The sequence below is a fragment of the Leuresthes tenuis genome, unplaced genomic scaffold, assembly GCF_036924035.1.
Source record: "Leuresthes tenuis unplaced genomic scaffold, fLeuTen1.0.hap1 SCAF_21, whole genome shotgun sequence".
In the NCBI taxonomy this organism is placed as follows: domain Eukaryota; kingdom Metazoa; phylum Chordata; class Actinopteri; order Atheriniformes; family Atherinopsidae; genus Leuresthes; species Leuresthes tenuis.
Genome location: NW_027325375.1, coordinates 28,793,907 through 28,819,923, shown reverse-complemented (window position 1 = coordinate 28,819,923; position 26,017 = coordinate 28,793,907). Strand labels below are relative to the sequence as shown.

General features: G+C 43.8%; 1 protein-coding gene across 1 annotated transcript; it reads right to left on the bottom strand.

Moving 5' to 3' along the window:
- Nucleotides 1–127: 127 nt before the first annotated feature.
- On the bottom strand, nucleotides 128–26,017 carry LOC140279379 (sodium/potassium/calcium exchanger 3). The gene is made up of 17 exons (XM_072374493.1): nucleotides 25,530–26,017; nucleotides 18,621–18,731; nucleotides 9,093–9,169; nucleotides 8,870–8,944; nucleotides 8,689–8,773; nucleotides 8,211–8,314; nucleotides 7,935–8,009; nucleotides 7,812–7,837; nucleotides 5,718–5,771; nucleotides 5,463–5,605; nucleotides 5,219–5,385; nucleotides 4,912–5,149; nucleotides 4,576–4,742; nucleotides 4,364–4,478; nucleotides 4,179–4,291; nucleotides 3,984–4,049; nucleotides 128–2,799 (listed from the first exon to the last, which is right to left on the bottom strand). Exons 1-17 carry the CDS (start codon nucleotides 25,630–25,632, stop codon nucleotides 2,689–2,691), a joined length of 1,830 nt encoding a protein of 609 aa, XP_072230594.1. The 5' UTR covers nucleotides 25,633–26,017; the 3' UTR covers nucleotides 128–2,688.

Here is a 26,017-nt window from a genome sequence, read left to right as displayed (position 1 = left end):
GGCTTTTTCTGTGATGTGGTTAACTGCAGCATCTTTCATCCAGATGAAGCTGGTGATCTCTGGTCTCTGAGTGGCGACAGACTCCAGAATCGGTTCAAAACAGGCTCAAAACATCCGTCTTATTGCACAATTTTTTTTATTGCACTCAAAATACAACAGTCTTCTAGGATCCAATACAATCTCTAAAGCAGTAAAGTTTTACTCTAAGATATCATCTACCTCCAACATCACAACAGAATGAACAGAATATTCTTTGGAGAACTGAGTTCAGCTGTTTGGATTAATATGATCGTTGTTATCAGGAGCTTCTGACCGAGCGAAGGAGTCGGACCGGTCGGTGCGAGCCGGCGCCACGAGGACGGAGAAAGACCCTAAACTACAACACGTTTAGTTAAAGAAGGAGGCGGTTTGCTGTCATTTACCCCCAATTCAATCATTAAAAGTCAACAAAAGAGTTTGAATAAGCTTCCTCATGTTTGACAAACCGAAGGAGTAAAAACAGACGTTTTCTTCTCATTTCAGTGATGTTAAAAACCTCGAAACCCCGTTTAAACCTCAGACGATGAGGTCGAGCGCGTCGGTGGATAAATACGGAGGAAAAAACGGTGAAGGATGAGAGGAGCGCTCGTCTGGTTTTTAAAGCCTTCACAGTCCATTAAACACACAAATATGCATTCATTCTCTTACAGTAATTCACAAATAGGCTTTACATTATGTATCTTTTAAAAAATATCAAAATACCACAAAACAAGTCTCTTTCAGACATTCAGTCCTGTAAAACTAGGTAAGTAATTTAACATTTAAAACAGTCTAAAGTACTGGTGGACGGTATTGTACAATCATTTGAAAAAAAACAACTAATAAATCGATAAGATTCACAGAGATAAAGAACCAAAAATACCAAATACTGAAAGTTCCTCCGTAAAGTTAAACTGTAATATGTGCCCAGATTGAGGAACACTCAAAATAAATGAAAAAAGGAACAAACGGCATCTTTTCAGCATCAAACGCACACGATGTGAATAATGTGCCGCCGTTTAAAAGGGAGGAAGGACGTCGTCTGTCAGTTCTCAGGTTTTACGTGTCAGGACAAAAGCAGGTGATTAATCCTCATCGGATGGAAAACTACACGTCAAATATTCACTGTTTGTCCAATAAAAACCGAGGGATGCAGAAAGTGAGCCACGATTGGCTGAAATCTGCCAAAAACCTTCACATTTAACGCAGTTAAAAGGTTTGTTTTTAAAGACCCCGTAAGAATGGGATGATTTTAAAGCCCTGAGACGTAAAACCGCAGAAGTGACGGAGGCGCGTTCTTCGTCACGTGGCCGCCCGCACGTGCGCTGCGCCGCGTCCGTCCCGGTCGTTGAGTGTTTGCCAAACTGAAATAATCCCCTAAAATGTACAAGAAACATTACAAAACATCGATTGTCGTACCTAAACATGAAGTCTATCACTAACCTGCACTCGGTCATCAACGTTTGTGACACTCAGAAGTACATTTTATATATATATATATATATTAGATTTCATATTCATAAGACTTAAAAATACGGTAATACTAAGTTTATCTCTTTACTTGTGCTGTAGCCTACTAGTGCTCGCTGTTTCGAAGTAGTTAGACAAAGTATTGTCACGATAATGTGCATTTTTACATCGACTACTCTAAAAGTCTCCTTTTTATTAGCGGTCCGGAGATTATTCGCTGTAATTCAGTGCCACCTGCTACATTTGAATGCATCTCGTATTGTCACACTAATGCTAACATCAGCGAGGGGTGTACATTCAGAACAAATAGTCATGACACAGCAGTATGAATCCTCTTTGATTTCAGCCTTTTTCACGCGTCTATAAGCCTCTGGGCATTTTTCCTGTGGGAGGTTGATTTTAACCCTTAAATTCCCCCTCCTGTAAAATCTCAACTGTGCAAAACCTGCTCGAACTGTTTGATAAGTGCTGCCAGATAAAAAAGAAATAGTCCCAAAAAGAGGCAGTGCAGCCAGCACCAGGTGGAAGCTGGGAGAGTTTCCCTGTCAGCAGTGACTTGTGCTTGTAGTGAGCTCAGCCGCAGCAGCTTTCACAGCTCAAACACTAAAAAACAGGAATGAAGAGGAAATTATGTGTAATTGTTCCGAGTTAAAACCTCTATCGGCTTATTGCTTTAATAAGGTAGCGACGTTTGTTCGAATGAAAGCGGTTCAGATCTGCATCTGTCAGCTGATTGTAAGGTAACCGGAGCTTTAGCTGGAAAAGTGGAGCTTTGTGGGCAGAAAAAGGCGTGAAATTTACGCTCGGTTTTGGTTTCTAAACTATTGTAAATAGCAACTGTGCAAAAAGTATAAAAGCTCCGTTGGTCGTCGGTGTCGCTTCCTGTTTAACGTTAATAAAGACGCTGCTTCCATCTGTTACCTCACGGTGTAGTTTTTGGCTAAGTCACCTACCAAAACACTGCAGTCAAACACAGCACTGTACAAAAAGGACAAAAAACGTGCTAAAAGACGCGCATGTTAGTGAAGTTGAACGTTGTCGTCGTGGCGATTCCTACAGAAGTTTTTACAAGAAACACAACAACACTGTACTCGGTTTTTTTGTGATTGTTTTGTTGGGTTTTTTTTTGGCTTCGGGTTAAAAGACGTCTGGTAAAAAGGTAACTAGTCGACTGACAGGTGGACGTTTGACCTCGAGGCCTCACATCTGCCCGAAGAGGATGGAGAAGAGAAGGAAGATGGCATAGAGGAACATCAGACCCAGACCCAGCCGGCGGTCCAGCCTCCAGTGGTTCAGATGAACACTGGTGACCTGAGGGACCGAAGCAGAGTCAGTGGGCAGGAAAGAAATGCACCTAAACTACATTTTTTCTTTGTTTTGGCAATCTTTTTACTGAAGTGTGCCGTTAAACTTGCATTTATTAGCTGTGCAACAACAGGAATGTATTATAGTAGAAGCTATATTGGATCAGCAGGAGGGACGCCCAGACGTCTCTATAGAAACACACGTTAACCTTTTCTAGTTTCTTCAGCATTATGGCAGCAGAATTGTAGTCTGAATACCTTTGATGCCAAACAGATTTGCTTTGCCAAGGGAAGTTTTATAAATGTAAAGCTCCCCTTGATGCCCATTTATTTATTTTTGTTTACAATATATGACATAGCTGAACCGGACCGGGAAAGAAGAAGAGGAAATAGAACAAAAATAGAAACAAAAACCAGACAACCAGCTGCTACACCTGTAAAAAAAAAAACAACAATCCGTGGTCTCTGTTGTGAATCCAGCCTTAGAGCCATTTCTAGCTTTTCTAGTTAATTCATCTCCTTCTACATCACATTGTTACAGCTGGAGGGTGTCAGGAGAAGAGAAATATGTCGTCTGATGCCACCGACCACCCACCCGTTCATGAGCTGCTCACGTGGGGTACAAAACCGAGCGGGAAGTTGTGCATGCCAAACAAACTTGTTGAGGCTCTACGAGGAGTGGAAGTAACAGAAATAAAAGGATAAAAATAAAGGCGATGAGCTGAAATATGTAATAAATTAAGGGTGGACTGGCACTGCCAGAAAAATCAAGTCTAGCACCTCCTCCTTGCTGTAAATGTACCAGTTAGGTGTTGGGAATGAGAACAAAAAAAGCCAATCAAATCTCCTTTTCTATTCACATTCATGTGTTTTTAGCTATTTTTCCTGAAATAATACTCTTTTTGCACTGGAATAAGTGGGAAAACTCCAAAAGTTGAGCAACAACACGCATCTTTGAAGTTCCTGCCAACAGAAGCGTTGGACAGCAACATAATTTGATCTGAAACAAACGCGAGAACACAGCTGAAACAGCTCATAACGGTGGGATTCGTGCTGTTTTTAAAGCATTTAAGGAATCTGTTTCACAATGAACTGCTTCAGCTTCTAAAAACACTGAAGAAAATCAGAAGAGCGCTCAGCCTTCAGGTCCGTAGTGAACACGGAAACAGCTGTGCAACATTAGGTACTCACCGTCAGAAACACTGATGCTAGCAGCAGGACCACCGAATACACAAGTCCTTTATTATTTATGGAGACCTGTGGGGGGGGGGGGGGGGTGAAGTTGTTAAGATCGTCGTAACAGAAGTGACACCCAAAACATCTCAGCCCCCCAGAGTCATTTCATACAACAGGAAATGAGAATGTGGTGATAAAGCGTGCGCATACGATAGATCCGTGGTCCACCACAAGGGTTCGCAAAGCCCAGGGGAAGCCCAAACCCAGCAGGATGTCAAAGATATTGCTGCCGATGGAGTTAGACACCGCCATGTCCCCCATGCCTGGAGAAAGAAAGCCTGAGCTGAAGCCAACACCACAAAGAGCCGGAAATAGATCCAGGGGGATTCAGTTACCTTGTCGAGCTACAATCAGACTCGCCATGCAGTCGGGGACGCTGGTCCCTGCTGCCAGGAAGGTTATGCCCATGATGTAGTCTGGGATGTCTAGTGTGAAGCTGATGATGGTGACCTGGAAACCAGGAGAGGAAGGAAAAGAAACATCTGCAACATTTGGGGTCATTCTGGCATTGATTTCCGTCTGCGGTGCACGAGGTGTTGCAGCTCACCATCCACACCATGAGGTAGGAGAAAATGGCGATCCACAGGGTGGAGGCCACGAAGGTGACCATGAACCAGCGGTGCCAGCGTGGCCGGATGCAGTTAGGCACAGTGCAGAAGAGCAGCAAGCCCAGGGGCCAGGTGATCACCCACTTCACCCGCGCACGGCAGCTGCCTGGGACAGGGAAACATCTGGCAGCTTTCACACAGTAACACATCTGGTTCACTGGTTGCATGTGAGTCACAAACGGTGCCCGTCTGTAGGTGCGTTTTATTCTCTGATTTCACACAGATTTTAACATCGTTTGATGATCTTTGATGATCTGGGAAAGGTCTGTCCTCACCTGGTATGCGCACCGGACTAAAAATCCCGTCCTCGTCGTCTTCTTCCTCCTCCGGCTGGCACACCTCAACCCCGGGTTTGTCTCCTGACTCCGCATCTTTTAACCCGGGTCTCCCGCCTCCGTTCTCCAGGCTGCAGGAGCCCGTCCTCTTCAGGCTGTTGCTGGATGACCCGCCCCTTGAGCCGGGGCCGGCGTCGCCGTCCCGCTGGTGCTTGGAACTCCTGATCAGCCTCTGCCTCTGTGGGGAAGAGTGATGCGTTTGTGTTGTGTCAGCGCTTTAAAATGTCTGCCGAGCGCGTCCAAATACCTCACTGATGAGCACGCGTCCGGCCATGGAGAGCCTGGTGCGGGGCGAGAAATGGGGGGTGATCATGATGCGCAGGCCGGCTTCTGAGAAGGACAGTTTGTGGGGGTTGAGGATGAGGAGCTCGTCTACCATGACGACTGGAGGGTTCTCCTGGCCGTGGGCTTGCCCTGTGAGAGGTGACAGTCGCACTTTAGAACACGCTTTAAAGACTTTTAAAGCAGCTTGAGCAGTGAACTTGTCCAACCTTTGTTGAGAAGAACCAAGGAGGTGTTGCAGGCCGACGCATCTTCTCCCATTTTACTGTCCCGGTGGTCCTCTGACCTGCGGCAGCACGAGCCGCCGCCCCTGAACTGACGCGTCACGAACACCGAGATCTGAGAGTTGAACCTGCCACCAAACAAACACTGTGGTCTCATGTCTGTGCACAGGGCGAACGGGTTTCCCCTTACAGTCCACGCCACAGCAGCCGGACTGCCGGCCTGGTGCCGCTCAAACTTACTTCATGATGATGATGTAGATTCCATACATGGTCATCAGCATCAAGGACTCCCACCTGCACAGTGAGCGGCACACAAAGGTACAAAGTTGGTGTTTGTGCAGCTAAAACCCGTCTCAGAGTGCAGCTATTAAACTCTTTAAGGGTGGGTTATTATTCTGGTTCTTAACAACGAGAGAGAACAACAGCACCTGTTGAATGAAGAATATCTCACAGGTATCATTTTAGAGCTGGTTTTAGGCTCTGCTGTTACAATATGAAGCTTTTTCTGGTCGGTTTTCTCTGCACTGAATGTGCTCCAAACTGCATTTTCATTGTCACTTTGCTTTCTTTCCTGTAATTCTACAGACCTAAAGGACTGTGTAAAGTCTTATTCTGCTGACAAGGAGCCAGACGTTTTTGTAATATTTTAAAGTGATCGTGAGAGATAGTTCTTTAAGCTTCCTGAAAGTCTCTTTTTCTTTAGACATCGGCTGCTTTTTCGCTCATTTTCAGTCCAGCAGTTGTCTGTCTTTGGTTCGTTAACCTGATAAACACTGATCTATGAATCATTCAAGCACAAAAAGGCATCAAAGTCATGGGATGAACCAGTGGATGAACAGAAAAGGAAGTTTAAAATTTTGGCGCTTTGTTACTCGACACATAATTTATTCCCATTTTTTTGTTGCATCCTGGAAAACACCAAAGATGGCACAGTTTGATGGACATAAAATAGTATTTTTACATCAACAAGGTGGTTTTCAAAGAGCTTTCAGCTGAAAACCTGACATCTCAGTAGGTCTGAGGTGTGTCCTTAAAAAAATGCAGGAAACTGGACAAAAGAAGAAGTGTCAGGCCTAAAAAACTGTCTACAGCAGATGAACAGGATCTGAAAGTGATGTCCTTAAGAAAGAGGAAAAAATCCAGCAAAGACCTGACAGGACCTGAGAGATGCATCTGGACCTTCAGCTGATCCATCTACTGTTGGCCCAAGCCTCATCAGAAATGGTCTCCATGGAAGGGTGGCTGTCAAGAAGCCATTCTTAAGGAAGGGAAACAGGGAGAAAAGGCTGAGCTGTGCCAAATGACACAAGAAGTGGACTGAAAATCAGTGGCAACAGGTCTTATGGAGGGATGAATCCTCCCCAGAGCCCGGACCTCAACATTATTGAAGCAGTGTGGGATCATCTGACAGAGAACGGAACAAAAGGCAGCCCACATCCAAAGAAGAGCTTTGGGATGTCCTTCAAGAAGCCTGGAGAACTATTCCTGAAGACTCCTTAAAGAAATGACAGAAAGCTGGTCTCAGAGGGTTCAGGCTGTGTTGGAGGATAAAGGAGCTCAGAACAAATGTTGAATTGCATTAACTCCCTGCTTCTATGCCCCATTTCCCTGTCAGTACATAAAGAAAAATAAATCCAACTCCACAACAGCTCAGCTTCATCAGCTTCTCGTGCAAACTCGTGCAAACTCGTGCAAAGCGCCGGTGCAGAGACGCTGCATGCAGCACAGCGGCGTGTGTGAAGATTTACGACTCGCTGTTCTGAAACGGAGTTTGGCAAAGTCAGCTAAAACACAAATCTGCCAACCTGTGCTCAGAGGCACTGTGGAGAGGTGAAATACAGCAGGGCGGCCTCAGGCTGTGAATCTCAACAATCCTTTGCTACAACGAACATTATTTACAGAAATAAATCCACTCTTTCATTAAAGCACTCTTGTAAAGTCAGGCCATGAAGCTCAGGAGGATTGGACCGAACTCAATGCAAAAGCTTCCCAAAATAAAACAAGCTAACAGCAACGCTGCACACTGGCTGCTCCTGGTGACGGACGCCATCACACGGATTAAACACCCCGACCAGCTCAATCACAGCCGCTATTCTGATGTTTCCTTCAGGAACCTTCGCTCTCTGATGGTGACACAAGGAGGGCGTGACAAGAAACAGAAAACCACGAGAACTGTGACAGAAACCTGAGCAGGAAAACTTCAGTGGAAAATGTGGTCGTACTGCTCGCTCTTTTCATAAATAAGTGTGAAATATTAGCGTAAAACGCCGTCTCACGCTCCAAAAAGGGAGCGGAACAACTCCTAAATCAAGCAAATGTACAAACAGAACTCACCAGACAACTCTGGCATCGTAGATAACCTAAAGAGAGAGGAGAGAAGGGGGGGGGGGGGGTCTTTATCAAGCAGTTAGGAGGACATGAAACAATACAAAACAACTCTTTGAATGCACATCTCACCATGATGAGGGCCAGCACAGACAGGATGTAGTAGGAGGAATCTCTGAAGAGTGACCACCACGTCAGAACCACCGTCTGTGGAGGAAGGTTACAGCGATAACTCCATCATTCAGACCCATACTGGCCCGAGGATTTTATTACAGAGCAGAAACGCTGCCTGTGATGTGGAATAAATAACGCTTAAACAACCAAACTGGCTACTCAAGCAGACCAAATGGACCCGAGTTTAAAGTCCGATTCACTCAAAAAACAGAGAAAAGGAGCTGTTTGCACCACCTGTCCTGCAAAGATTCCACTCAGGCCGATGATGACCAGGATGTTGAAGACAGCTGAGCCCACGATGGTGCCGACCCCAACGTCACCTTTGGTGATGAAGACACCTGAAGACCAGAGGGTTCAGTTTAAGTTCAGGTTAGATAGAGAAACCCTGCCGCCTGCCACTGTGAATTCTGTTCAATTTTACAGACAAAAAGGACATTTATTGACAGCTGAAACAGGAAAGTCAACTGTAACTTTTATTCTAAGTGACACATCTGTTTGTAAGGGATTGTTTGTGATTTTATCTGCTATTCAAGCCCTCTTTTGGTGCTTTTAACTGAACTCTGCTGACATCTGCTGGAGGATTCTGACAGGTGCAGAGCCCAGACCCTCTCTAATTCAGACTAAATGTTGAGAATACATCAGAAAAAGTGTTGATATGCCTCCTAAAAACCGGCACCGCTGTAGTTTGGTCGAGATCGGCTGAGCTACGAACCGATGAGAGAGGTGAAAAGTTCGGGGGCGGAGCTTCCCGCAGCCATAAACGTGGCCCCGGCCACATCCTCGCTGAGCTGCAGGTTCTGCAAGATGAAGGCCAGAATAAAATATCATCACAGTGACCTGGTTCAGCAAGAAAGAAATGTATCTGATGCCAGGCTGAGGCTGGCTGTCTTCACCTCGGATATTTTCTCCAGGGAAGGGACAAAGTAGTCGTCACAGACGATGGCCAGAGCGTAGAACATGTAGATGGCCTGGGAAGTACAGTTGAGCACACATGAGAGCGCAGCTTTTACATGAAATAAACCGGATTTATGATGTCAAATGTCAGCATGATGAGTCAAAGATATGAATAAATGGGTAAAATATGCAGATTTCAGGAGTATCATGAGAAACACTCACACAGAGTACATGTAGGAGCACAGCCCCGTTCTTCCTCTGCTCCTTGGTAAAGATGTCCTCTGGAAACTCATGGATGGCTGTGGGGGGGGTCAACATCATGAGAAACATGCTACCTGGGTAATTTATCATTTAGAGGCGTGAAAACGACAAACAAAGACGACAGGAACAGATTTCTTTACCTTTTATTGTTTTGAATTAGGACATTAGTGTTATTATGCTGCATGAGAACAGATGTGCTGCAAAACCCACAACATGCAGACGCAGCATTCATCCTGCACTGAAGAACAAGGCAGGAAGTGAAACTGACAGCTGCTTCCTGTCGTCTTTCGAGTGCACAAAGCAAAAAAAACCCTCTTAAATGGTAGCTGTTCCCTAACCGTTGCGAAAGAGAGGCTCGAGAGTGTGTGGTACAGCTCCAATTCACAACTCTGAGCTGAGCTGGATGAATTTAAACTACAGGGGAGCATGCGGCTATTAATAGCTCCTCTGCTGTGTGAGACAACAATGGGTCGACAAGCACCAAATAAGCAGAGTGGAGCTGTCACGATGCACAGAAACTGAAGAACAGACTGGGTGGATTAACAGAGGGTCCCTTGGGATCAGGGATAAGAGATATGCTGGTTGATACTGCAGTGGCACGGGGTAGGAGCCCATATGGCCCAGAGGAGGGGACTTGGATTTGGTCACGTTCGGATGGAAAATAGAGATGCTTCTTCTTTTTTTGAAGACCTGGAGTTGAAATGAGTGTCTGAGGTGGTCGTATCTCTGCTCCTTGCTCTCTTAAGACTGGAGGAAAAAGCCAATTTTGGGTGCGTGCAAGCTGTTGCTGCAGCGCAGGGTTCAATGATTCATGGAGGCTTAGCATGTAAACTTTCTGTCATCTTATCACACGAAGGACGGGGCTTAAATGAGAGGCTGCACTCTGTGTGTCTTCTCAAGCGGGCTGTCGAGCTGATCAGCTGTTGGACATCTGTGCTCTCTGTGTGGCTTTGTATCATTTTCATCTTTCCTTTTCGCATCCTGGAGGCCTTCCAGTCTCCTTTCCGCCCGACACAAACTCTCAGGGTTTTTTTGCTGTGGGTGGAAACGCAGGACTACTACGAGTAGCTTCAGACGGACGCTTTCATAGGTTGCTCTGGTGAAGGCAGTTGCTATGGTGACCTTCTCCCTCGGGGCAGCTTTTTCTTTTTTCTTTTTCTTTTTGATGGGTGGCAGTAGGAAGCCAAAGGCTGGGCGACTGCGCGAACAGTGAGAAAGGGGGAGGTGAATATGTGTTTCCCATGGTAAGGGTTTATGAAAAATGAAAAAAAAAAGAGTAAAAGTGACAGCAGCTCTGGACTGTAATGTCTAAAAATATTTATTTTTCCTCACAAACCCTCAGGAGAGGTCTGAGAGAGCAAGGGAGGGGGGGAAACGGCACGGAGACACACAGAGACAGTAAGTTGGTTTACTGAAGGCTGCTGAGCTTTGCCAAGACTCCTATGCTGTGGTCTCACAGAGCAAGGCCACCACCGGAAGCACCAGGGTTGATCTGCAGCTCCACAAATCACCGATGTAGACAAGATCATCTCCATAAAGCTACACGCTTTCTCACAGCAGGGGGCATCGAGCATCACATCTCTGTTTAATTTGTGACTTTTACTGCCAAGATACTCCTTTCAAGTCATTGACCTCCGATCCCGTTCTGCCTGTCACCGCAGCTAATGTGTCTTTGTTTCACTCCCACGTGAGCTGAGGTGCTCAACAATGAGCGTGTGAAACCTCGGGAAAGCTTTCAGAAAGAGGGTTATCTGAAATATGCAAGTAAATTTATCACAAAGAATTAAAGAATCACAAAATGCTTCACGATGAAACAGAAAAAGAGATCAAATGATGAGAAAAAACACAAATATTACATCAAATCTCTCTCTAAATAACATCATATAAGCTGTTTTTAGGTGTTAGCTCTCAATGCAAAGTAAAGCTGAAGTGAAGGGTTTTAAATCTGGTGTGTAACAATCTTCCCTTAAATGCCCTTAAAAGACTTTAAAATTCTAAATTTTACCCATGAAGACATGCTAATACAAGAGTCATGAGTCTCCTCGGTTTGTTCCAGTTATGAGTCTCGCTGCAGTCCGATCTGAAGACGATAATAAAAGGCTTTTTTGTTAAGACAAGTCAACCACTGCATTGTTACAGCAGCAGAAACAAGAGAGACATAAAAGCTCCTGTTATGAAATATTCCTCAGGTGGAAAAAGCAGTTTGAGATCAGCTGCTTGGAACGACTCTGGGTTTAACTGTAGTTTAGTTACTGTATCTATATTAGATTAGATTAGATTCAACTTTATTGTTGCACAAAGTAAAACTAAATGCAGTTAGCATGCAACCAGAAGTGCAAAACAGCAGTAAAAGTGGTTAAGGTGCAGAGTATGTGCGTATGTGGAACTTGAAGCTGGTGACGCGCTCAACCTCCGTCCCGTCGATAAGGATTTTGGTGGGGGTGCCACTCTTCTTCCTGAAGTCCACAATGAGCTCTTTGGTCTTCTTGGTGGTGAGAGCCAGGTTGTTGCCAGATGCTGAACCTCTTCTCTGTGTGCCGTCTCATCGTTGTTGCTGATGAGGCCTGATAATGGTATTAGAACCATGTACAGGTGAAGAGGGAGTAGAAGAGAGGGCCCAGCACACAGCCCTGTGGGACGCCGGTGTTCAGGATGAGTGTAGAGGAGGTGTGGTTAGGTTGCTGGGGTCTGTTGGTTAGAAAGTCCAGTACCCAGTTGGGCATTGAGGCATTGATACCCAGGTCACTGAGTTTGCTAATCAGTTGGGAGGGGCTGATGGTGTTGAATGCTGAGCTAAAGTCTATGAACAGCATTCTCACATAGGCAAATTGGAAGGGGTCCAGTGTGGGTGGTAGGGAGGTTTTGAGGTATATATCCAACATTTAAATCTATCAGCATAACATAAGTGAAACTCAGAGTCCTTGTTTGAGCAGTACAGCTGGTCATTATCAGACCAGATGACAATATATAGTAAGAACAGCAAAGGACCCAGAACAGAGCCTGGAGGAACCCCAGGCAACAGTCTCTGATTCACAGAAACACTGAAATTCCTGTAATTCCTTCTAAAACAGACCCAGAAACCCCATCCGAGTCATGGAAGGTGCTGCGATCAGCAGTGCCAAAGGCTGAGGAATAAAACCCACCTTTAGACTCTTGAGATAAAAGGTTTTAGTGGCAGGGTGAATTCCCATCATAAGACAAATACCACAAACACAAATACAAGTACCATACTGAAAGTGAATCTTATCCTCTCTCCTACTTTGGAGAAAAGCTCATATCAGAAGATCTTCAATTCTGCCTTGCAGAATTTCTGGAGTAATGCTGGACTTGAAAGTATTAGAAAATGAAATGGTGCCAGTGACAAGCGTCCAGAGTCTATTTCAAGTGGATTACTGCTTAGGATATGGCAGGATAAATTAGAAATAAACCGTTCCAGCTGGAAAACAGTTAAAATAGTTAAACCGGATCTGGTTGAAGGTGAAACAGGACGCAGGGTGTTAGGTGAAACATTGTAATAGACAAGAGATGATGATGAATCAGGGAAGAACGCATAATAATTAATATAATAACATATTTTGGGGGCCAATGACAATATTTAGGCAGCTAAACATTCCAATAACATGTTTTTAAACAAATAAACATGAATAAAACTGTAAAAATGCATGTTATAGCTCTTCATGTATTCTACAAACCAGCTACCCACTTATTATGGAGACACTGTGACGGGAACTGCAGCAGACTGAATTAGAGCCACACCGCTCTGCAAACGATGGGAAGGATCTACCTCTAAATGGCCTCATGCAGCTTTTTCTGCTTTGTGTCCTTAAAGGAACAAAAAGAAGAAGAAAAATAAATCTTTCCTTTGGTAGACATAAAGAAAACAGCTGTTCAGATAAATCTGTGATAGTCTAGCATCGATTTATCTTGAATTTAATGGCAGCAAGTTGGGACGGGCCCTGATTACCACTCTGTGGCGTCCTGCCTTCTTTTAACAGTCTGTGAACATGTGGCGCCTTTAACTGCCAATGTTAAAGAAATGCTAAAGCTTAAAATGCATTATCATGGCACTACTGTGGAAGAATATGGGTGCAGCTACATTTTGTAGCCGTTAGGGGCCATAAAAGGTACTCTGAAGCCCTGTATGAGCTCCTATAAACACTATAAACCAGCAGATGTGTGTTAGAATGAGAAACTGCCTGTTTTTGAGCACAAAGAGTGTCCTGTTTACAACTGCGAGGAGGCATCATTCCTTTTGGCGTTATTTGGATGGTGTAATAATGATGAATAAAACAGATCTGTGTTTATGAGGTGGAGATGACATAATCCTGCAAAAACAAGCATTTTGTCTGACTCTAAATCAATAAAGCTTTCGCAAAAGATTAGATCTTTCAGCGTACGTCAAAGCAAATTCCTCTCAAGGCACGAAAAGAGGAAGCAGCGCTGATGCGAGCAGCTGAGCTGAATCATAGGTGAATGACAGGCAGTGGGCGGTACGAGATGCTGGTATCGATCTGGGAGTCTGCAGGAAGTCCTGGAGTCAAGCTAAGGTTCTGCCTGCCACACATCGTGCACGAATCAAACCGCCGTCTGTGTCTCCACACACACAAACATCAGAAACACGGCTGCATTTTTTATGAGGAATCAAAAAAATAAATATTTCATCCAGGTGTGTAATATAAATTCAATTATGCATTTGTTCTTTGATTTACTCTCCTTTGAGGCGGTTTGAATACAAGACTGATGAGCCGACAGCAGCAGGGCTTCAAACCACATCAGCCAACTCACTTATCAATAAAAACAGCAAGGACGCCGTTAGAATAAAACAAATGCACGGCTTCGATTGGCGGGGAAATAACCACAAAACAGAGACAAAACAGATTCTCAGCGACGACAATCACAACTTTAAGAGAAAGTTTATGACGAACCTCTGGCTCAGAGAATTTCTATTTTTTTTCCTTTTAATGTGGGAGAAAACATGCAAACGTATCTGCTTCGACTGTCCCAAAAAAACACGTAGCTCACCACCATTTCCAGACAACTTGGATTCGAGGACCTGCCAGTTTCTCTTTCTCAACACTTTTTGCCCCCAAAAACACGGCTGTGGAAAAATACTATTCTCAGCTGAGTGTCTGTGGCCAGAATAAACATCATAATAAACCTCGACAACGACACGCGGCACAGGCCGTTTACTTCATTTGCATGGTTGGGATTCTTTGAACTCCAACCCCCACCCCGAAAACCTCCCGTCTATTTTTAGCTCTCCGCTTTGCACTTTTAATGCTTGAAAGACAGAAATGTCTGGGTATCAAAATTTAGCATTCAGTTGCCTAGCAACAGCGGTCTCCGAAGGCTTGTCAGTTGAAGCCGGATCACGCCGTTTCCATCTTGTTAAGCGGCTGAGAGATAAAAAGAGAGAAAGAGAGTCTGAGGCTGGACGTTACTGTGCAATCCTCAAGATAATATCCCCAAAGACCCGGGGAAGGCTTTTTAATCACAGCACAGATTATACAATCGCTGTCAGACGGCCTGCTGAGGAAAGAGGGAGGCGACCTGAGCCTGGAGCCGCGCTCACTGCTGTGTCTAACACTACCTGTCCAGCCTTTTGTTCGCCTCCTTGTCCCCAGTGTTTTACACCAATGAAGTATCCACTCGCACTGGGCTTGTGTCTTTGTTAGAGATAATGATGGAGATCTGTTTGCAACCAGGAACTCAATAAAGGTTAAGTGTGTTATCAGGTAGCAGAATACAAATGGCTGTACAGAGCAAATTGAGCCCTGGTAGAGAGACACGACTCTCATTTCCCTCTCAAGAGTCAGAAAAACAGCTGATGTAATGTCACAGAGTGTCACTGTGGAGCAGTGAAGTGGTCAGATGAGTTGTTCCTGGTGGTCAGGCACCTCTCAAATACAAGCTTCTTTTTTTTTTAATGATGTAGCAAAAAGTTATTTGTGATGCATTCTCACATAGCTGTTGTTATTGTCCAGGTGAGGCAGAGTGTAGTGCTGTGGAGATGGAAGGGGTCCAGTGTGGGTGGTAGGCAGGTTTTGAGGTATATATCCAACATCTAAATCTATCAGCACAACATAAGTGAAACTCAGAGTCCTTGTTTGAGCAGTACAGCTGCTCATTATCAGACCAGACGACAATATATAGTAAGAACAGCAAAGGACCCAGAACAGAGCCTGGAGGAACCCCAGGCAACAGTCTCTGATTCATAGAAACACTGAAATTCCTGTAATTCCTTCTAAAACCGACCCAGAAACCCCATCCAAGTCCCCTCCTTGTCCCCAGTGTTTTACACCAATGAAGTATCCACTCGCACTGGGCTTGTGTCTTTGTTAGAGATAATGATGGAGATCTGTTTGCAACCAGGAACTCAATAAAGGTTAAGTGTGTTATCAGGTAGCAGAATACAAATGGCTGTACAGAGCAAATTGAGCCCTGGTAGAGAGACACGACTCTCATTTCCCTCTCAAGAGTCAGAAAAACAGCTGATGTAATGTCACAGAGTGTCACTGTGGAGCAGTGAAGTGGTCAGATGAGTTGTTCCTGGTGGTCAGGTACCTCTCAAATACAAGCATTTTTTTTAATGATGTAGCAAAAAGGTTATTTGTGATGTGACTCAACTAAAAACTGCCAAGAAACACAAAGTTAACTCTACAATATGAGAGAAAACCCACAATGTGTGCATGCTGCTTGAAGGTAAGGCTACAATTTTTGGATCAAATCTCAACTGAGGATGGGGATTGATAAGATTTCATAAAAGTTATTTATGCTGCTTATCAACAAACTTTTTCACACTTATCTTTATACTAGATTACAGAAGACCTGAAATATGAGTCCTCTCCTGTTGATTAAGGGTGCAAAACTTAGGTTATTGTTATTAAACACTGATGCTGCACTTACGCTAAGCATCATATACAGAACATGTCACTCCTGAAAGTGAATCTCATGTTGTTTTAAAGGACCTTTATAATCATTTAGCAGACAACAGAAATGGCACCCCTTCCCTTCCTTTGTTTAATCAAACGCAGCCATGCTAGAATCCCAGTGCTCCCCAATTCTCATCTCTAATCTCAACATGAGACAAGTAGAATAAAGGTTAAAGCACCAAAGTCCACACCAAGGGGAATGACTTTCTGCTACTTATCCACATCAGCATACAACACATTTAAATAATGCAACCACACAAAGCAAAGAGAGAGCAGCTGATGGCGCCCAACCATTTTAGACCAATCAGAGCAGATCTGGCCTTTCTGGGAGGGGGGCCTTAAAGAAACAGGAGCTAAAACAGAGCAGATGACGGGAGACGCTGCAGCAATGTACAAAAGAAGAAGAAAAAAGTTTATAAAACATGAAATTACGCAAACATCTTCAAGTACACCGATGAAATAACGATCCCATAAAGACGCATAATATGGGCTCTTTAAAGTGCCGACGAGACGCTCCATTATCTTCTGTATTTTGTAAATATGGATACACACCTGCATGCAGATGAGGTGATCAAAGAAGAATGTTTCACTGAAATTCATCACGCCGCAGCTCGACTTTATATACTGAGTAAACATTTCTCAGGTTGCACATCCTCTGCAGGCAGCGATATTTAGTTGGAGTGTGATCCCAGCAATCCGAGCACGGTTTATTATTAGCATAACTCAATTTGCATACATCTCCGTAAGACTGTGCCTGACATTTTGTTGCCGGGCTTTGACAATAATTGTGTAATTTGCATATTATGCTGCATTGTGACAGACGGGCTTGTATTGGCCACAGTGTTAATGCAAATAACACGAAGACACGGTTATTTTCTGTTAGTACAGCTAAAGATTTTTCATTGTGCTGCCGTATTCATTTACCTGCTCTGCAGCGTTTCACCCTGCACAACAATACAGAGATCTCCTCTTCGATCTAAATCTTTCATAATAAAACTGTCAGCTCTGATTAATGCGGCTCATGTCAGCCAGCAGCCCTAATCAGCCTGGGAACCGGAGAAACAGAGGTCTGGTTAAGGCTGCATGTCTCAGTAATGGCTTCCCGAGCAGCAGTTTGAATCCATCCTAATTATTCAGCAAGCACCAGAAATTTAGGAAGCCAAAGAAAGTAACTGAGCATCCGATAAAATCAGATCACCTTAGAAAATCTTATCTGGCAGCCTCCTCTGACGTGCTTCATCTGTGTCCCGGAATATCTCAGTGCACGAGCTTCACAGAGACTACAAACAAATGCAGCGTCTGGTCTGCATGACCTTTCAGTTCACCTGCAGGGGAGAGGCAGAGATGTCTGCTCCACTGGTTTTTTTTACATGCAAACGCCAAACACACTCCATGTATGAACACACAACAGAAAAATCACGTCACTAAACCTTCCCCGACTCCACTTTATAAAACTCACAGCAGTCAAAAGAATTTTTGCGCAATTTCGACGCACAGATTTTAGAGTCAAGTTGGCTACTTGTGATTCCAAAACTGTGAGAAAGAAGTGAAAACGCAGACAGAGTTTTTAGATTGTTTCCCGTTTTTAGCCATTTTCTCCCTCCAAAGAGGTTCAACTGGGCTTCAGGTTGGTTTCTTTGGCCCTGAAGCACCAAACCGGCATCACAAACCAGCAGAATAGAAATATTTGAGCACACCGCAGGGCTTTAGGCCTCAAGCATTCAAAGCTAACGCAGTTATTGAACGCATGAACACGTGGAAAAGCCAACCGGAGCGATCGCTTTCACTGACAGGCCCACATGCAGATAAAAAAACATCTGACAGTGCTGAAGGTGTGGCACACACAAGGCTGAGAGGTTTTCCTTCAACTCTTCCAGAATGACGCTGCCACCACCGTGTTTTAATGGCATTCGTGAGGCGATGCTGAGCCTCTCCTTTCAGGAACAGCCTGATGCTTCCTGGTGATGGACTGCTGCATGATGTCTGTCCATCTGTCAGCTTCTGCCATCACTACTGAGGAACTCTCACTGGTTACCTGTAAGATCAAGGGCCTTAATTCTATACTTTTGGGCGCTTTAGAAGCAGCGGAAATCTTCTGGTATCCTCTCAGAGATCTGAGCCTGGACACAGTCCTGTCAAAGGAATCTTAGCCTCATGAACTGCTTTGCACTGGCATGCATCATCAAATGTGAGACGTTATGTTGACAGGTATGTGGCCTCTTAATCCATTAAGCACATGTTTGCTCCGGTTGAGTTGTAAAAGCTTCGGTGTCGATGGGCATGACTGATTGTCTCCGGTTGTATCAGCTCCACTAAACAGCTTTGTTACATCAACATGTTGAAATGTTTTGATCCGCCAGGAGCCACAAACCGTGGAGAAGTTGTAAATTCACATATTCTTGCTTATTTAGTTTCATTGGCTTTGAGAACAGGTAAAATATGTATGCTAGTGTCAATATATGTGAAGAAGAACTGATGATAGTGTATGAGCCTAAAGTCTGCAGGTGTGTCCTGGGGGGCCAGAAGGCATCTATCCAGGGAAAGGAGAGTGACTCACCTGCTCGAGGCTCATCCAGGCTCTGGTTGTCTGACTTCTCTTGCATCAACCTGCGCGTCCATCGCAGCAGCTCACCATTCACGCCTGGCTGAAGCCCGGAGGAGTCTGTGTCTGTTGGAAACAACAGCAGTCATTTCGGATCAAAAGCAGGCCCACACAGGCTCTGTGAGGTAAAAACTACAGTATTTTTCAGTATTTACTCTGGAGTGTTGGTCACTTTGCCTTTAATCAGTCAGTAAAGTGATTAGTTGAATATCTTTGAGCTAAACACGGCGCAGACGAGAATTCATGAACATCAGTTGTGAGATTTTTGTGATTTTTATGAAGTTATGTTCAAAGAAAAGCACTTTAACATTAAAAGTCTGTAATAAAACGCCCATAATATGTTTTTCATCCTAAAATGGTGCCAGAATTTGCTAATTTGAACAGTCTTATGTGACTCTGAGCCTCTGACCAGCGTGCATTCAGCAAAGAAACGACACGTTTTTAGGTTTGAGGTATGCAGAAAGCAGTATTCCTGGTTATCCTGAGCCTTCAACAGTGAAATCTCAACAGCTCGTATTTTTCTCTTCCTTCTAAAATGCTTAATCCGTGAGTGGGTTTGACTTTTTGCAGCCTTTCGAGGGCGACAGCTGAGGAACTCCCATCAGGTATATCTGTCTCATCAACTCTTCTATCAGGAAAAAAAGCGCATCCTTCTGCACCACCCGCAGAGATCTTTGCACCGGGGACAGAGAGCCATTCATCACGCTCTCTGTACACATGTAGTATTAATATGAGGCAGCTTGGCGCCTGTGTCTGATGCATTTGGTGATTGCCAGTCGCTGCAGATTCTCTTTGTACCTCACAGCTCAATGAGCCCATTTCAGGGGGCAGCGGTCGTGGCTGAGAAGAGCCATGAGGGCTTTCATGTTGAGGCATCAAGAGGCGCTCGACTCGTATGAAATTCAAATGGGTTTCTCTGCCACAGATGGCTCTGCAGCATTTTCACACTTCTAACTGGGACAAGTCACCTAAACAAACATGTTGTCTCGAGGTCTACGAAGAATGTGATGTTTGTTTCTTTTCTAGATTCTGATTTCATGAACTGGAGACAATCTGAGCTCCGTGTTGAGAGCAGACGGCAGCTTGAACAGACTTTTGATTAACTGCACCAAAAATCTGGCTAAAAACAAACACTCTTTTCATACACTTTAGTTCATTTAAAACTGATTCTGGCTAAGATAAAAAAGCTATTTTAAGACTTCCAACAGGGACCGTGTGGCATGAAATAATTCATTTTAAAGAACTGATGTATCCTATATTCCTTCATGTGACATTATTATCAAAAGCAGCCTTCATACTAAGTGAGTGTCCAGCAGGAACATGATGTATCTCACAATAACACACCTTAAAAGAGCAAACAGTGCTCATTGTGTTAAAGACAGATTAAATGGCTTCAGGTGATAGATGTGTCCCAGACGACTCAGATTGTTAGGTTTGGTGCTGCTGCTGCTAAACACTAAACAGGGTTTCCCTCAAGGGACTGTTCAGCCTTGTTGTTAAGCGCCTCTCATCTTGTGACCACTTCACTTATTAGATTACATACTCTATATGGCTTTCTAGGCCAAATATCCCATTTGTCTAATTTATTTTCCTAATTACCACAAAAAAAAAAACAAAAAAAAACAGAGGGAGAAGCTGCCTGGAGATGGAAACATTTGGACAATATCGCAACTCATCAAACTTCTCAAAGCACAAAGCAACACTGTGTTCACTCAGACTTTTGCCTTTGAAGTGTAACTTTGGTGATTTATAGCGTCTCAGCTGACGGGATTGTTACAGGATTTGGTGGAGTAGATAAGACTGAAGCCCCGGCATGTAAATACAGGGGAGAGGTTATGGAACAATCAGCGATACAGCCTGAAAAATGGTGTTTGCATGGAAATAACTTAATCCTGATGGCAGATTCCTGAACATACAAACGAAGACCAACTGCGGTAATAACAGGATTCATTCGTTAGCTGTGCAAACTGTGAGGAACCCTCCAGCTGAAGCTGTCTGCTGTGCAGTTTATTGATCTATTCAGCAGTAAAGAAGTCAGAAATCCAGCGAATATGCTGAACGGAGGGACTGCTGCAAACCTGACATTTAACAGGACAAAGAACACATCAAAGCAAGCGTTTTTCTTTTGATTTCTGCAGGACTTTAAAGAAGAAGCTGGAATTAAGGACACGAGACTCCAAATAATCATCTGTTCTGCCCTGAAAAGACAAACCACTTTTGTCTACTTGTTCTTTAGCAGAAACAAGACATTTGAAGCCGTCAGTCACACATCAACAGGTCAGACCGGTCCGAGGAACATGGCTGAGAAAAGAAAGAAAAGGCTGCAGCGGCTGTAAATGTGTCTGGCTGCACATAAAACCAGATATTTCTTTATAAGAATAACATTCATATATCAGCCCAGCTCTCCCAGCTCCAGATTTACACTGAACGTTCAGTAAGTGTCGAGGCGAAATAAACCCCCTTTAAACTTCGCTTTCATAAATATCAAAGTGAAAAGCATGTTTTTCCATCTTAAAATAAGCTGGCACTGACTGCACTTTAATGCGTTTCTCCCAGTTTGCCTTTTTGGGAATGACTCTTTGCACTTTCTGACACAGAGCGAATACAATTTCACCTCCTCCCTGAAGCCACAAAGTGAACTTTCCTCAGACTGCAACACTTTGACTCATATCATCTCATATCATGCGTTTGTGGGAAAATTCCTCAAATTGGTGCCGTTCAAGTGTGCTGGAGACATATAATAATATATATTTCTATAGGAGCAGGGGATCAAAACATAACTTGTACAGTTATTAGAAATGTCTCAGGAACTGATTCTAAGAAACAAACTGTACTTTCTTCCCCTTTGTCCAGGGTTAGGGTCCATGTAGAGCAGAGCTGCCACTAAATGCCGTCAAACTTCAGTTAATCACTCAAAGGTTTAAGTTGAGCTCTGAATTGCAACCCTTTGACTTCCAGATGTACAACCCATAATTGCAGCTGACCACTGCCGGTCATTTGCCTTGTGATCCTCCACAGATGCTCCAGAAACTCACTGCCAGCTTGAGCTTCTGACCTATCACTACACTGATATTTGGTGGTGTTTTTAGCTTATAAAGGTTCCTAACTGAGATAAATCATCTGAGCATAAAGACACAATAAAATATGTTTATTTTCTCTGAAATACTAAAGAAAGGAGCTCCAATACTTCCTTTATTATCTCATTTAGCATAGGAAACAAAAGATAATTATTTACTAGAGAAAGAACGCGCATCCATCCCATAATTCCCTATGGCTGCGACTTTTAAACCAGCGTCAAATTGTCCTAACTGGGATTTATCTGCATTAATAGTGTGAGTCTGAGCAGCATAAGTTATCCACGTCTTTCACTTTTTAGCCCTTTTGTCTAATTCCTTTAATTACCAACCTTGATAATAATGTGATATCTTATATTTGTGCTAATACGACACGTGTGATATAGGTTTTACGACTTTTTGCAGGATATTCATTGAACATGTGTAGTTTCAGAGCTGCAGACCCACATCACAGCTTCAGCTGGCTCTTCCTGATCCTTAAGAACGTCTCCTAACACCTTTCCTTAACGTTTTCCATCAAAGTCAAAGAAAAGAGCTTATTATTTGGCACAGTCAGCTTGAGCAGGACCTTGTTAGCAGGTAATATTCCAATAAAAAGAGTTTAAACCTGATCGACTGATGATGTGCTGCAGGTGGAAGTTCATGAATAAATTCACCTGAATGCATCGTGTTATATTAGATTTGTCCAACCTTTTTTAGCAAAGTGACCTCCTTAAGTAGAGTGGAGATAGCAAAAGGAGGCTCAGCAGCAGGTCTGCGGTTACTTTGTAAAATATGTGAGACGTTTTGGATTTGAGTCAGAAAAGTTGGAACAAATAAGAGACAACAACAAGCCAGGAGGCGAACTTTGTCACAGAGCTATTTGGAACAAAAGTAGGACACATCCTGCTCTACCTGATCAAAGTCTCCGCATGTGGAATCTTCAAAGGTTAACGGCACCTAAGGTGTGCTACTTGTACTGGATTACACACAAGTAATCTTAAAAATGCTGACTGTGCAGCTTTCCTTTTTTCTAAGACTTTCGGTATTCTTTTGGCTGTTGTTGGCTTCGGCTGTGAAACCTTTTATGCTTCCCTGACACCAGTAAGACAGCAGCTCACATCGGGAAGTGATGAGTCGTGACAACATGTTGTCAAGTGTTTGCAACTGGAAATGTCAGTGATACTGTTGAGAGAATCTAAATCTATACTCTACATTAGCTGGTTGAGGCTAACATAGATAGCTGAGGTGTTCTCATTCAGTCTGAAACTGTCAAACAGGGAGAATTTCATCGTTTTAAAGCTGGATTTTCATTCACTGTTTTAATTGGCTCTCACTGCTCTTACTGACTATGTTTCCTGCCATATCAGACTGGAGGATTAATCAAAAAACCTTTGATAAACCCGCCGTTCACCCCATATCCAGCACCACATGAAGGAAAAGCAAGCTAGCTGTGGAGTGAGCATTGAGGAGTCACTCATTTCCCTGAGTAACGCATCTATAAAGGAGATATAAATAAGTAAAATTCATCAGGAAGAAACAGATGTTGCTTTGTGTCTGCTGGAAATACAACGAGGTTACTGTTTGCATCAGCTTTGACAGGTTTCCATTTTGGTTTAATATAAAACTAAACAAGTTGCTCATGAAGCTGAATGGATTCTGCGTGTGATTGAGTCGAATCTGTGGACAATATTTCCTTTCATAGTCCACCAGTAGTCCAGGTCCGACAAACTGTATCTTTGCTTTGCTTTATTTTCTATTGTTAGCGCAGAGATAATCACGATTTGGCTCGTAACCACGGTTACATAAGAGCTTTTTAAATTAGCATTTGCTGCATTTTCCCTCAGTACATAAATGTTTTTTGTGATGAATTCATGGCTTCTTTGTAAGGACGAGGCCCAGCCATCTTGGACATGATGCGTTGCTTCACTACTTTGTATCTTAGTAGCCGTTTCGCTGACCAAAGGTGGTTTTTACACACTTCTTCATCATATGCGAAGCGCTAAAGTACATTCTCCTCCTTTTGCTCTTACTATCAGGGATGATATCCATAAATGGCTATAAGTGTTACTCAGGATGCTACAGTAGGTGTAATATTTTCCAAGTATTGGGTGAGTATCCTGCCTGTCACCATTACAAACAGCAGACCACAAGCTTTGCCCAGCGCTTTCATGCGCTTCAAGCCCAGCAGCCTCGGTCTCTGTCCTGAAAACCTCTCCAGGTTGATGGCACACTCATAATTTAAAGGTGAAGTATAAATATTAATGACGCCGCTCATTCAACAGGACACTCTTCCACAAAGGACAGTGCGTAAGAGCAGGATGAAGCCCAAATGTAAATCAAACACTCCAAACAGAACAAAAAGTTCACCTTTTAAAATCTTTATGCAGGACAGAGGAGGAAAATGGTGCTGAAGCATCCGCTGAGTGTGTGTGTGTGTGTGTGTGTGTGTGTGCGAGACAGTGTGTGACAGCGACAGCAAAGGTGATGAGAGGATGACGAGCTGGAGGCAGAGGAGGAGAGTGGGGGGGTGGGGTGATGCCTGATTTGACACTAAAGCGTTATTTTCTCCAGTGGGTGCATGTGCCCAACAGAAAATGCATCACATCAGACTATTTGCATGTCACTCGCTTGTCTACGTGTCCTTTTCTAGATGCATCGCAGTCAGTGTGTGAAGTTTATTTCACCCTGAGGCGTGCGGGGAAATCGGTCCGTGGGGAAATCAGGATTATGACCATCGGATCTAAGGGAGTGTGTCATGTTGGATTATGTTTGGAATTAAATGGAATTCACTGTAAGAAATCGTGGCTTTCAAAATTAATTTGTCTATTACTGAAACGTAAATCACATAGTATTTGTTTAGTTGGTGTAAACATGTTCAACACCCCGAGAAAAAAGATAGAAATAGCAGTTTATCTGAGGATAAAGCAAATATATCCCAAAAAAATGAGACCTTTGTGTGCAGACTTGTATGTCGTATATCCCCTGAGATGAAGATAATATCCACTGGATGCCTCACCTACACAGTAACTGTCCTCACTCCCAGTGATTGGATTTGTAGATGCCACGATTTGCGCTTGCTTTGTGTGATCAACAATCTGTCACCTCCCTGCAGGGTGAACAGAGTCAATCATCCCAAGAAGAGGCTGGGACACGGTTAGCGGGCATGTTAGGAAATGCTGAAATATCCACCACGAAGCACCATTTGTCACTTTTGGTGGTTTATAAATGGCATTCTGCTGTGAAATGAAACTGATCGATGCAGGCTCAGCTTGCTTCTCAGCCTGAAACAGTCAGTCCCGGATAATAGTCAGTTTTAACTCCATCATAAGACATTTTGATGGAGAATGTGGTATGTGCTGCTGTGACATGTGAGCACTTCTAAAGAAGGTGTGGATTCATATAGCTTGTGCCACATACATACAAAGGAGACATGTGGCTTCAAATGAAGACACATCGTGACAGAATTCAACTAAATATACTCCAGGACTTTAAGGGATGCAGCTCTTTGTTTGCAGCAGTAGTATTATAGTAGTAGTATAAGGGCGTGATTTAGTCTTTTTTTATGCTTGGAAGATATGTGTTAATTCACCAGGATGAATTTAGGCTATATCTGGCACAAAGTGAGCTCATCTTTTCTCTTCAGTGCTAACAGACACTTTCATATAAACTCTAACAACCGTGAATGTTCTTAATATCAAAATTAAATATATATATATGTATATATTTCAGTTCAATCATTTGATGGAGCGTTGAATTGCAGTAATTGTGTACGCACACGCGGAGCTGTACGTCTATATTAAGGTCTCACCTGGTGTCTGGATGACCTGTGCGAGCCAAATGACGGCGACCAGCCCGACTCCACAGCAGCAAAACCGCTGGAAGGGCCGCCGGTGCCTCGCTGCTGCTCTCATTCCTCAGCCGGCTGCATATCCACCAAAAACATCTGTTGCTCTCTTTCTTGACACTTGTTTCACACTTTGTCCGCAAAGAGCTCCGAACAAACAGCCACCTCCGGGAGCAGCAGCTGCAGCAGCAGGCGACTTCTCTGACAACTTGTGTCAAAAAATCCCCTCAACGACAAGCCCGGTTTTCCCCTCCGGACTCAGAGCAGCAGGCGCCGCCGAGCTGGTGAACCCCTTTAACCGTCCTGGTCGCTCATAGCGAGGAGACGCGTGAAATGGCTTTCTGCGTTCATGTGTGTAGTCTGAAAGGTCGACAGCGGATCCCACAGTGAGCCGCAGCAACAGGAGGCGATGTGCTCTGAGCACTGTGTTCCTTCACTCTTGTCTGCTCACA

Bases quoted from the DNA above. Each gene is read 5' to 3' on its own strand.
- LOC140279379 (XM_072374493.1), bottom strand. From the start codon at position 25,632: ATGAGAGCAGCAGCGAGGCACCGGCGGCCCTTCCAGCGGTTTTGCTGC. The intron at 18,732-25,529 runs GTGAGACCTTAA...TGTTTCCAACAG, and splicing joins ACAGGTCATCCAGACACCAG to ACACAGACTCCTCCGGGCTT. The intron at 7,838-7,934 runs GTGAGATGTGCA...CTCTCTCTTTAG, and splicing joins CTGTGCTGGCCCTCATCATG to GTTATCTACGATGCCAGAGT.